This window comes from Homalodisca vitripennis, chromosome 8 (genome assembly GCF_021130785.1).
Source record: "Homalodisca vitripennis isolate AUS2020 chromosome 8, UT_GWSS_2.1, whole genome shotgun sequence".
Lineage (NCBI taxonomy): Eukaryota > Metazoa > Arthropoda > Insecta > Hemiptera > Cicadellidae > Homalodisca > Homalodisca vitripennis.
In genome coordinates, this window is record NC_060214.1 from 113,344,142 (window position 1) to 113,357,264 (window position 13,123).

Below are 13,123 nucleotides of genomic sequence, written 5' to 3' on the forward strand. Positions count from 1 at the left end.
AAAACACCAACCCTGCAGGGCCAGTAATGGGTGAGACATGTATAATACATTGGTGGAAATTCGAGTCAGAATATTGAAGCAGCTCTAAAGCATATGAAAATTAAGTCTGGAGGAAGTGTTGTTTCTGCTTGTCGTTTTCAAGCTAGATTGGTGATGCAATCTTGTGGATATTAATCAAACTTCTTGGATTCCACGTGCATTGTATCTTGAGCGAGTTAGGAGGGAGGGAAGTGTTTTCCTGCTTTATGGAATATTGTTAGTGTTTATGTATTGATAGTTGAGTAAAAAAAGGTATCAACAAATCCCTTGGAGGGTTGGGGTTGAGAGGGGGTTTATAGTATATGTATTATATTTATACTTCATATTCTATACTATATATATAATCTATTCAATATGTCAAAAACTGCTAAAATCAGGGAAAATAGATAAAAATACTTTGGGCAGTGGGAGATCTGAGCACAAAACTGCACCAGTCACTGAGAACCTAATCTCGTGGCAGTTAAAAGGTTAATTATATATTCTACTCTGTCATCAGATATTGTTTTTGCAGTAATGGAGGGAGTGTAGAAAATTACTCTTATAATCAGCAATTCGTAAAATGGCATTTATTTTCAATTCAACTGTTTCAATCCATCCCAATTTGTATGGCTTTATATACTTATTGTCTGTTAATCCTGTAAATATTCCATTAATACTGCTTAAGAAGGAGACACCAGCCAAAATTCTAACAGCCTTTTTCTGTAATAGTAGTACTTTTTTAACATCATGACTGCTACCCATAGGGTGATTCCATACAATATTGGTGCTATGGAAAAATGCATAATATACAGATTTAATAAGATAATCTTTGGAAACAAGTTTTCTTTAGGTGGCGCAGCAAAAATATTACTCTTGGCAGCCTACAACAGGCACTTTGAACATGAGGTTCCCAAGTCAACTTAAGAGTCTGAAGTTATACCCAACAGTCTTGCACAGGACTGTAAATTTAAATTGTACTTTGTTAATCTAAGAATTTTACAAAGAGAAAATGAAATATTTTGTGATTTATTATTATTTAGTAACAGACCATTAAATGAAAACCAGTGGTTAGCTTGATGGAGGACATGAGTCCTCTCTACAAACAAGGTATCTATATCATTGTACAATAAAACATCATCTGCGAAAATTACTGAACCGCAATCCAGATTGGTAGAAAAATCATTTATAAGAACTAAGAATAAGAATGGACCCAGGACCGATCCCAGCGGTACACCACCTTCAACTAAAGCTAACTCACAGTCTGTTATTGAAGTAGACCCTCCGAGTGCCATCAGCCAGGTAAGTTCGAAAGAAGTATAGCTCAACACCATTTAGTCCATAATGTTGTAATTTGTTAAGGAGAATGTCATGCAGAGCGCAGTCAAAAAGCCTTTGTCAAATTATAAAAGCTGGCAAGTGTGCTAGAGCAGTGTTCAAAACCACCTATCACTCCTGAGATTGAAAGCTCGACTGCGTCCACAGTGGACAAATCCTTGTGAAAGCCAAATTAATTTTTTGAAAAGAAAGTTTTCAAGGTCTGCTGATTTTTCAATCAACTAGCAACAATCATTATTGGCTTACAGCCCTAATTCACTATTAACTATTTTCCAAAATTTGATGGTCTATAGCATAAACAAGATTATGATATACTGAGTTTAACTTGAGCCTATGCACAGGCTGTCTGTCCTCGTTGGCTCATTTCCATATATTTTTATTTAGCCAAATTGCGTTACCATAAATACTTCTAAGAATGTTACTGAATAATTCACCAAACTGTACGTCATTAAATTAGTATCATGATATGCTTTTAGTTGAGCATATTCTTTGAAAATAAAATTATATTTTATAAATCAGATAACTTACACAGAACAAAACAAACCATTGAGTGCATTTTTTTCATAATAATTGACCTAATCTTAGCTACAAGCAAAACAAGAACAAACTCAAAATCTGAATTGGATTGTTTTGCCTATTCTTAAGGTGGAACAAGGTATAATAACAATCAATCTATATTAAATATTTTTATTCAAAATAACATCTGTGCATACATCATAATATTGTGTTTGAACATAGTGAATCACATAAGGATAACTTACAACCTAACCTAATAAAATTATAAATTCTGTTGGCAATGTGTTCCAGTATACAGAATGTATCACTTATTTACAAACAAATTTAAAAAACTAATACCCTGAAAGTTTTTTTTTTAATTAGAATTAATCAACAGTTACAAAAATAAGATTGTTTAAAATGTTAACAGCCTTTAATGTATTGGAAGTGTTAGGTTCATTCAGTATGCAACAACCTCAGCTGGCATTATCATCGTCGGGTAGGTTCTCGTCGAGGCGATTCGTACCAAATCAGATATTGTCTTGAGCCAATCCTTCTGTTTGAGCGGGTCGTCACTGTGCAGTCGATAACTTCTGTTGGGGTCTGTCAGCGTGGGTTCCTCTTCTGTCGATTGGTTGTTGGCGTCTTCCTCGTCCCAGGAGTTGTAAGCCCACTGATGCCACGATACTGGAAGCTCGGGGAAATCGTTTGGCAACGTCCGGTTGGTGAGGCAGGTGGTGGGGCACGGAGGGAGTGGGGACAGGGTCACACAGACGGGGGCAAGAGTCGACGTCATCAGACTTGTCGTGACACCCGGGAGCTGGTTGACGACAATAGTGGACCCTACCATCGCTAACACGCTGGCCGTGTAACTCGTTAGACAGACTGCCGACACCTGCACACAACACAAACAAACCATTGCATCAGTATTGGATGCAGTTTTATATTGATAAAACCAAACGTAAGAAAGTAAAATGGTACATTTTTCTGCAGTAAAATTAATTCAAATACTTAGCTAAAGAAATACTACTATTCGAATATTGAGTTTAGCTCCATTTTACCATCTCCTTCGTGCAGTGGATTTTATGAACTGTGTACCACTTTTGTTTGTTTGTAGGATTAGTATTTTTATAATTGTTGACGAGACCTATTGTAATTTTGGTAATTTCTTAATGGTCAATAAATATCTATCTTATTATACCCCGATCTAGAAACAATTTCACTTTAGTTGTAGATGACTTAGACTCTGAGGATGGAGGTTATTTAATATTTCCAATACAAAAATGAATTGTCTACATCCAGCGTTGTGAACTATGAATCATACTATAGAACAACGTAGTCACCATAGCTTCAGACTTTAGTGTGGAACAATTTAAAAGACAGTGGTTAGTATTTCATTTCGTTTGTTTGTTCAAAGTTCGAATTTTTAGATATATCGTTAATTATCTGTTCCTCTGTAAAAAAGTTATGGACTATATTTTAAAAAAAAAACTAAAAATAAAAAAAAAAAGTTTGAAATGTTTCACTTTAAAAAACTGTTGTTTTTTTATTTTTATTTCTTTATGCAAAAACACTTTTTTAACGTAATTAAAAGTTTTTAAATAAAGCATTTTGTTCATTAACTTTTATATAATAATGTAGAGGCTTTTATATCAAAACTCTGCAGATTGGCTTTAGTCTGGACATGATAAGTTATAAGAATAAGAATTTTATTCTGCCAGAAAATATTCCACACAAATACATTGGCACGTCAATACAATGTTACAACTTTTGTAATACAATGAATATTCTAAAAGTCTTGTTTTGTTCACACTGTTGAGATGTACTCTTCCACTGAATAGAATGATCTTTTACATAGAAAATAATTTAGTTTAGCAACTACCAAGTGAACTAGCTGTCAAAGTTTGGTCCAATCCTCAAAGTCCTGAAGTGTTACTATTGAACATTTTTTATATGTTTATATTTACAACTTACTGATTATATTTTTTACAGCAGTACTTATTTCTCCAACCAAAGAACTGAAATTTACCGAAATAGAGAAGCCCCCATACCTGTGTAGATACAATAAAAGTTGCAGTGATTGTGTTTAGTGGTTATATTTCTTCCCACAATAACACCATTATCCTAGAGCACATTACAATGTTTCTGAAATTGCCTCAAAGCAGGCAATAACAGCTGAGAGACGTACCGTAATAAGCGTGTGCGCAAGGGAGACTAGTTCCATTGCATGAACCAGTTGACTCAGTTCTGTGTACGAGAACCAGCCCCTCCGTGTACCCTCGCGTAGTGCCAGCTCAGCCTCCAGCGTGTTCAGTCTTGCCCAGAATGCCTGCTCACTCACATATACCTCCCAGTCCTACCAACAATCAAGCACTGTCAAAAATTCTCAAACCAATACAGCCAAAAATAGAATTTATAAGCAGAAAATACTACTATTCTATTACATTTATTACTTTATTTCATCACAGAAAGATTACAATAATAACTATCGCTTAAAACATTTTTATAATTTTCGTTTTGCAAAAATTATGATTGATGTGCTAAGTATGGGAATAGGCTAGTCAAATAGGTTATCAGTTTATCCCTTTGGTACTTTCTATTGAAAATGAAAATTCTTTATTTTTACAGGCAAAGTTAGGGCCGCATGGCTCTTTCTTACACTTAACCCATTGCGGATCACTGACGAGCTGGGCTCGTCACGCAGCGGCCGGGCCTAACGGCACGATGACGAGCTCAGGTCGCAAAAGCGGTCTGCTTTTAAGTTTCCCTCCAAATAGTTCTATTAATGCCTGATAGATCGGGCGATCGTCTTTACTTGTCAACTAAGAGTGTTTAACAACGGTCTACATTTAGAGTTTTCAAAAGTTTTATAAATATCCTACAGATCGCAGTTGTATGTCGAAGTTGAAAAATCATTCATATGAGTTTACTTTCTGCTTTTTAGCGCTTCTGATTGGGTGGTTTCCTCAGTTGTTATTATAATACTTTTGAGGTTAGCTACACAAGTAAACGACGCAGACGTACATGTTGGCGGGTTTAGTCTAGACAATGGCCCGGATGTTGTAATCGCTTCGCCCCGACCCGCTTTATTTAGACTATGATTCAGGCATCATCCCTGCCATCCCCGGAACCTTGCTCGCGTGTTATCGTTCCTACATCACGGATACCCCAGCAGGCCCATGTTCCATCTGAACGAATCAGCTGAATTTTCTAGTATACAATAGCGAGCGATACTGTGCCGCACCATTGCTATTCGTGCGGCCGCTGACCGTAAATTAATTCGTGCCCGCTGGTGCCCGCACGCCAAAACAATACGATCCGCAATAGGTTAACCTGTGACAACGTAAAATTTAAAACATTAAATAAATATTATCTTAAGAATAAAAAAAAAATTGTGATAATAAAATAAATAAATAATTACATTTACACAATGTGGTGAAATTAATGTAATATTTTAACGTGTTATAATTAAAATTTAACACATTAATAAATTAACTATCTCTATTATTTTTAAAACATATAAAATAAAATTATATTTCTATTGGACTACGGTTGTTGATACAGGGGAGACAATTTTAGGTAGCTTTAATTTTTTTATTGTTAACTAGCCTTTAAGTACACTTACAATTGCGTTGAGAAATTCTCTTTCCAGCCGATTCATATCTTTCAAATCCAATCCACCCGATGTTGCCCATTCGTCGTTGTAAACTTCATCTTCTTCTCCATCGTCATGCAGAAACTTGCTAGCAACCATCTAAAACATATGGGTGAACAGACCTCATCATATCTCCATTTGAGTATGGTATGTAATAGTCAATAAAAAAATAATAAAATAAAGTAAAGACTTGTTCTTTCTTTATTAATTATTTTAACCTTCACATGTGATTCTGTGTTAGTTAAGGACAAGACTATTTTACTAGAATTGATTTACATTTCCGGCAGTACCCGCCTACTGATTTGCCGTGAAATATTTAAAAATTGAATTCAAATTGAACTGATCTGTTATATATGGAGAACTTTATTAATGTCTACAAAAAATTTAAACTGTGGTAATCTTTTAAAAGTTAACAAAATGTTCAAGCCTTCAGTCTGGTATGTAGCACAGTTTTAGAATGTTTCAAAATAAAAGTCATCGGCTTCTATGGTTTATCCGATAAAATAGGGTAAATTGCAGCCTTAGTAGTATAATCAATGATTTTTCCATTTTACTATGGTACTGGAACTGGGTGCACACCCTAGGACACTCAAAGTGGCAAAGGTAATACCAATAATATAAAAAGGGTGGTATCAATTTACAATAACGTGACCATGGAAAGGTATGTTCATTTTTTTTTCCTAAAAACTACAATTTTTCATGAAAACAATAGTGAAGAAAAAATTTGTCGGCAACAAAAATCAAAGGAGTGACGATTTTTTTAAATCCTCTGAAAACTCTGTTTTTGACAGTATCTCTGGCAACACTATCCATATTTGAAAGTTTGGTATTACTCCGCGGCTCTCTCAAATAAAGAAGGGACGCCATTTTGAACTATTTTGTTCCTCCGTGTCTATTCTTAACCTCCTAGTTCAGTAGTGGTAATGGTACACCTTTGTGTTGGATGTTCGTTATCTTACGTGGAAGCAATTCGTAAAGACCAGTATGGAGTTTTACAATTTTATGTAAACCACGGCCTGAACATTAAGGTAAGTGATAAGTTACTGAAATGATGCTGACTAGTACGTTAATCCTGTCAACGATGCCTGCCCGCTGCGCACTGCTTGCTCTTTTAGAAAAAAAATTAACTCGAGCTTGCAAAAGTCGAATCCCAGATCACGTGATGCCCCTGCTCCTTAACGCTATAAGGCCCGAAAGGCTTCAATATAATACAATAATATACTTTCCCCCCAGTTTATATGCACCTGTGATAATAATACTTGGCTATAAATGCCCAACCCATGAAAAAAAGTCCATTTTCCATGGTCACGCTATTGTAAATAAATACCAAAAGGGTGACACATTCAATATATCAAGCTATTAACCAATTTCACTAGTTCCGATTTAAAGTAAATTTTTATAAAGGTGTATATAATACACACCAGTTAAATTCATATATAAACTAAACAATATTTTTTGTAATGACCAGTTTGTTTTTATTCCTAGTAAAATTACAATTTAAGCAATAGAAGATGTCAGTAAAGTTAATTTCAAAACATTTTGAAATTAAACTGTTTATTCTTAAACGATAGTAATGGTAGAAAGCAAATGGTTCTTCAGAAGCAGGATGTATCTTGTTTTAAAATTAAGTGTTGGGGTGCCCCAAGGGTCTGTACTTAGCCCACTTTTATTGGTGATAGTAATTAATAATTTTGTTTTTAGTATTCCTACATACTGTGACCAACATGCTCCAACCTGTCAGAATTTGTAAGAGAGTTGATTATCATAGCTTAATGTATAAACCACCTCTTCTTCTTCTTCTATGGAGTGGTCTATTGCCATGTACTTAAGCCTCAAGGGCCTTTTGCACACCCCGGAAACATACCATGAGGCCTACCAGTCTACGATTTCAGCAGTTCCACAAACCGCCGAAAACAACATATCAGGTCCTCTTGGGGAAATCTACCATCCTTGTCTAAACTACCAAGATAGCATACCGCTCCCTTGCTATTGCAGAATAATCAAAGAGCAGATGCTCAGCAGTTTCCTCCAATTAGTAAAATGGCATTAGTCAGAACATTTCAAGGTTAAAATCACATTTAAAATTTTAATATTAGGCCTATTTTATGAATTGGAACTGTGGACTTACCATAGAAACAAGGAAAAGCTCGGAAGGTGCCACTCGGTCTACGTACTGGGAATTGCAGGTCTTGAGGCGTTCTAAGTAAAGCAATGCGAGAACGAGGGAGCAGGGTGACACACAGGCATTGCGTGACATTTCTGCTGCCTGATCTACGTGTAGTCGGTCCAGGGAGCCCCGTCGTGCCTCAGAGAACAGTTCCGCTGCCAGCTCTGTCACAGGATTACCAACATCTCAGGCAGATCTCAATAATTGACACCAGATTAAAAAACTTATTCTACTATTTCAATAATTGAATTGATTATTGCAGAAATTATTAATTTAAAAATTTGGAACATTTTCAGTACACATCAATAATACCACTCACCTGAAACAGGAAGACTGAATCTGTCAGCAAGAGGAATTTTCCCATAGTAAAGCGTTTTCGTAATTCGGTTCAAAAACTCATCATGGTCTCCCAATCTCTAAAAAAAAATTAAAAAAGTCACTTACTTACTACACAAATAATAGGTTTACTTTAAAGCAAATGCTATTATCCAACATATTAAGCATGACATTACAAACTGTATCTGGATAAAATTATCTCACAACACATTATATCATTTCCACAAAGTAACAAATTTGGCAAAGTTATTTTTGAATCGTTGTTAATAATCTCTGTGATACCAGTCCATATTATTATCAGACCATATTCTTCAGAATAAGAACTAATTAATCTATGTAAAAAAAGGGTACATCCTGATACTCTTATACATTTATTTTTCCCTAATAGGTCATGAGAATTCAAACTTCTGTAGAAAAACAATAAGTGCAATGCAGTATGATGATGAAAGAGCAGGAAGTATAGCTCCTTTTGTACATCTATTCGATCCACTCAGGAAAAATTGAGATCATTCATTCACAAAGGGAATCATCTAAGAACAGCCACAATTTCTTTTCCAGGCAACTTCAATATGGCTTTGAAACAATGATCTTTACACATCATACACAAATCTTTATTCTTAAAAAAAATCAAATGATTCACTTATTATAAGGCCTAACATTCTTCTTAGCTTTTGAAACAATACTGTGCACACGAGTTCAGTGAAGACAACTTGGGAGTCTTCGAGAAAATCAAAATCGTGCAAAAAATATATACCTAGGAACCTGCCCTAGTTCATATAGAAGCCGACAGGTAAAACCGTATCAAAAGTCATTGAATAGTTTATAAAATATTGATGCACAAACAGACCACAAAAAAAGCAACTTTAATTTATTCTATGTATAATTAAGTTTATCCTTAATAATTTTAAGAAGCAAGTTTTGGTACTTTGGGATTATACCGACCACACCAGTATGAGGAACACAAAAATATAAATTTATAGAAACAAACATGATAGAACGAAAAACAACTCTTTAATTACAAACTTACAATGATTATCTTGTTAATAGGTTTCCTGTGACGCCCAGAATACAGCAATATCAAGGATGAGTGAGTGTAGTGGATTTCCGCCTTCAGCCGCAACTGCCGACCGCCACATGTATTCAGCTAGGTATGAGTCAAGATGGTGTCGTGCTGTTCGTTGTTGTTTTTTATTACGCCATTTAGCTGAACCACACATTCGCTCAACCTGTTGAGTATTAGCACCAGTTTCCGGGTCGACAAAATTGTATCGACGGTACCAGCTGAACGGGCGGCGAGACTCTACAGTCACGTTATCTACTAGACCGCTCGACTTTGACCTCTGTCTGAGGATGGGGAGGGGTTTGCGATAAGACAATTCCTGCTTTATATTGACAAAATATTGTTCTACGCTAATCTAGTAATCAGTAGAAGCAAAATGTCAAATAACGATTCATGTCTGGGTGTGGTCGGTATAATCCCAAAGTACCCAAGTTTTACACTGATTTGTTTGATACACTTAATAAATACAGGTACACATTAGATAGTTGTTTTCATTAGTCATTTAATAATTACTTCTCTAGAAATAAAAAAAAAAGCTGAACTATACTATAATTTGAAATAACTATAACGCATCCTAATTAGGTTTGACATTTAAATAATCAGAAATATCTATGATTTGATTTGTCGTGGTGGCCAACCTGGCTGCAGAACTAGGTGGCCTGTCCTTTCCACAAACAGAAGAGAGATAAAGCTAGATATCATAAATCAGGATAGATGTTATACCATTAACACATTGGCTTCCAATGATGTATATTGCCCTTCATCAGTCAGTGTCGGCATATTTACCCACGAGTTCATAATTTTGGATTAGACAAATATTCCCAATATTGATTATTTTGCCATTTGCTTTTATTATTATATGGATGGTATATGTTTAAATATAACACATTCGATTTTGAGGCTGGTCGACTCCCTAAAAATTTATTCTTGTTTACGGTTTCAATTGTTGCGAGGATTTTTTTCTTCTTTGCCCCCGGCAGCAGTGAGAGTGCCACTGCTGGTCAGGGGCATTTCGGTTTAGCCTTTCTCACATGATCTGAGCTTGAAATCCTCCCACCCAAAAACCTCGATTCCCCCGGTCCCCTACATTGTTAGACTATTCGAAATATAACCTAAATTTCTAACTTACAAATTCAAAAATATTACTGATGGCCAGGGCGTTTCCGTTGTAATATCTGTTATTATTTAGGCTTTCCTCCCTTTTCTATATATTGCACTAGTATCCTACCCTATACATTTATTTTCTTATTATAAGTTGACATTTTGGAAAATAAGGCCTTAAGTAAATAATTGGCTAGGTAAAATATTTACCATAATATTGCCTACTTGGAAATTAGTAAAAGTGGTTTGAATCATTTTAGGTTATGTGGCTCAAGTACATATTATCCCAGAAGTTCAATACCAAAGAGTTACTGTAACGTAAACAGACAAGACAGAGTATTGTAATGTCAGCTGAAGACGTAAATAAGGTTAGAGCTTGAATCCCCCACATGATTGTTTAATTGGTAAGCATGTATGGCAAAAATACTAAAGTGTTAGTACTTTACAAATATGTCGGAATATTACATACCTGTAATTTGATTTTATTTATCATTTTTCGCTTTTTGCGTAGAACTGAAGAGCAGATGGTCATTTTATTAGTGAAGATCTCCTAATCGGTGATTCAATGATAAAATGAATACCAGTACTGTATTTTCAAGTTTCACCAAATTGTGCAATGTGTCGTAGGCCTAATTCACCTTATTTTAGAACACTTAACAAAATTTTGAAAGTCCAATATTGTGCTACATACTATTCATTTGAGTGAAATCCTCACGGACAGGCTAAAGGCTAGTTAACTCCCTCTCTGTCCCAGGCAGGCTGAATCATACTTCACTACAAAGAGATTAATTTCAATTACAAATATCAAAGAGGATAGCATTAATATCATTTTCAAAAGTAACTCAGAAATTTCTTTACAAACATTATAACACTGCAAAATAGCGTCAATAATAATACGTAAGAGTAAATTGCATTAGGTGATTCAGAATATCCTAATTAAACTAAATATTTAAAAATCAGACTAATTAAAATAGCACTAAAGTTGTTGTTTAATGCTAAAATGAACTGAAGCTTATACAGAGCTTCATCTGAGATTGAACTAGTCTGACCAGAGCACTCAACAAAGTCCCTGACACTGTAATTAAACCACTGTACCAAATGCTACTTGACCTCCCTCTCAAAAGGACTTGTTTTTATTTTCTTAGAGTCTGGGAGAGCATTATAAAGTTTAATGCACTGACTAATAAATATCTTTTAAAAAACTTGTTCCATGGGCAGGAGTGGTAATTATATTGGAGTGACGTAGATTGTGTGGAAGCTGGGGATTATGTAATCTTAAAAGTTGGAGGTTTTTGTGAACAAATGTCACGCAGTTCAAGATATAAATTGATGGGAATGCTAGAACTTTGGCCTGCTAAAAAACGACCTACATGGAGTTCTACAGTAATGTTTCCCAAAAACCGCTCTCAAAGACCTAGAGTTTAAAAACGAATTTTGTGCGTACACTTTCACATTCCCAAACAACTACCGCACATGTGAGAGAGGGGTGGATCAGCCCGTAGTAAGCAGGCAGTGTCACTCAGCAAACTTTGATAGGTTTCTTATAACGAAAATCCACGAGCTTAGTTTCTTACAGACGAGCTCAATATAATATTGGAAGCTTAATTTATTGTCAATTCGAATGCCAAGAAACTTTAGCGAGTTACCAGACGAAATCTCTCCACCCCTTAGAGGAATTTCGCTATCATTAATATTGTAGTATTTTATGTGATATTTTATATGAAATGTCATTCATTAATGATCTATTTTAATCAATTGACACTATTCAATGTGCAGAATGTGCAAATACGATTGTTGTCTCTTGTCTATTACCTTATATACCTTATATGGAGAAACCCCGTTTTGCGGTAATCATTGACTGATATCAAACCTAAATAAAGGAATAAGTGACACTTATATAGTACAATCCTGCTGCATAGGCTGGTTCGTCTGGGCAGTTTCTTGCAAAGATCTTCAAGTATTCTTTTTCTCAATAATGCCTTTGCTTACACTTCTTTCTCAAATATTCAAGTGCCTTTCAAGCTTTGTAAATCGACACAACATCAAATATTTCATCGCCCGAATACAATTCACCAAGCTTCTTTAAAATCAAATATTTCGTAAAATGTCCTTTGTTAAAAATAATGGTGGCTCTCATGTGCACCTAATTCAAGAGTACTGTATTTAGTTGGACGACCGGGACGGCACGACTCGTCATTAGAACAACTGAGTGGCCATCTAGAGCGGCAGATTTGAGGTGTGGAAAAGAAAAAAGTTATAAAACGTATATAAAGACCTGGCAGAAAAATTTGATCAAAAGTTAGGCCTATCTTATTTTGAAACTCGGCTTTAATAGGGCCAAACATTACTTTAAGTGTGAGTGTAAATTCTGGGTAAGTTACTCATTAAGGTGGCTAAGTATAAGAGGCCTATTTAGCCACCCTCTGACAGTGTCGGTGTTGTGAGCGGAGGGTGGGCGCGATGACACTGTGGTTGGATGTGGCCTTTATTTTTTAAGTTTTATGTCATTGCTGCATCCCCATCTCCACTACTTGTCTAATCTGTTACGGATGTCAATGGATAATCCACTCATCAGTCTAGTTTTGACGGTTTTTGTCAACGCGGTGTAGTTTAACTACCGATATCTAAGGCAGCTTGATTAGCGAGCATTCCGAACTTAAAAGCTAAGTATCCAAACTCAATTAAAAATCATTGAATACATATCGTAATATTTAAATTTAATGTCAGCTTAACTAATGTGTGCAGACACAAGAAAACCACAACTGACCCAGTAAATAATTGGACTATACCTTGATTTTACTTTACTGATCGTGACTGCGCTCTTTTAATTGGTAAGAATTAAGCAATGAAAAAATGACTCCCATTTTAACTGTTTGCCCGTGCAATTCTTGTTTTTATGGATACATGTTGATTCTGAAACATTTAAGTGTCGCTGAGTAGAGCAATATTTAATAAA

At 35.4% G+C, this 13,123-nt stretch overlaps 1 protein-coding gene across 1 annotated transcript; it reads right to left on the bottom strand.

The window, feature by feature from the left end:
* Positions 1 to 2,024: 2,024 nt before the first annotated feature.
* LOC124367921 (protein CNPPD1) lies at positions 2,025 to 10,917 on the bottom strand. The gene is made up of 6 exons (XM_046825127.1): positions 10,637 to 10,917; positions 7,990 to 8,086; positions 7,632 to 7,834; positions 5,474 to 5,602; positions 4,037 to 4,204; positions 2,025 to 2,743 (listed from the first exon to the last, which is right to left on the bottom strand). The coding sequence occupies exons 1-6, from the start codon at positions 10,697 to 10,699 to the stop codon at positions 2,309 to 2,311; spliced, it is 1,095 nt and encodes a 364-aa protein (XP_046681083.1). The 5' UTR covers positions 10,700 to 10,917; the 3' UTR covers positions 2,025 to 2,308.
* Between the last annotated feature and the right edge of the window lie 2,206 nt (positions 10,918 to 13,123).

What these genes read in the sequence shown, in the direction of transcription:
- LOC124367921 (XM_046825127.1), bottom strand. Translation starts at nt 10,699, where the DNA reads ATGACCATCTGCTCTTCAGTTCTACGCAAAAAGCGAAAAATGATAAAT. An exon ending in ATTCAGTCTTCCTGTTTCAG is followed by an intron (nt 7,835 to 7,989) that starts GTGAGTGGTATT and finishes ATCCTGTGACAG; the next exon opens with AGCTGGCAGCGGAACTGTTC. An exon ending in TTGCGCACACGCTTATTACG is followed by an intron (nt 2,744 to 4,036) that starts GTACGTCTCTCA and finishes TGTTGTGTGCAG; the next exon opens with GTGTCGGCAGTCTGTCTAAC.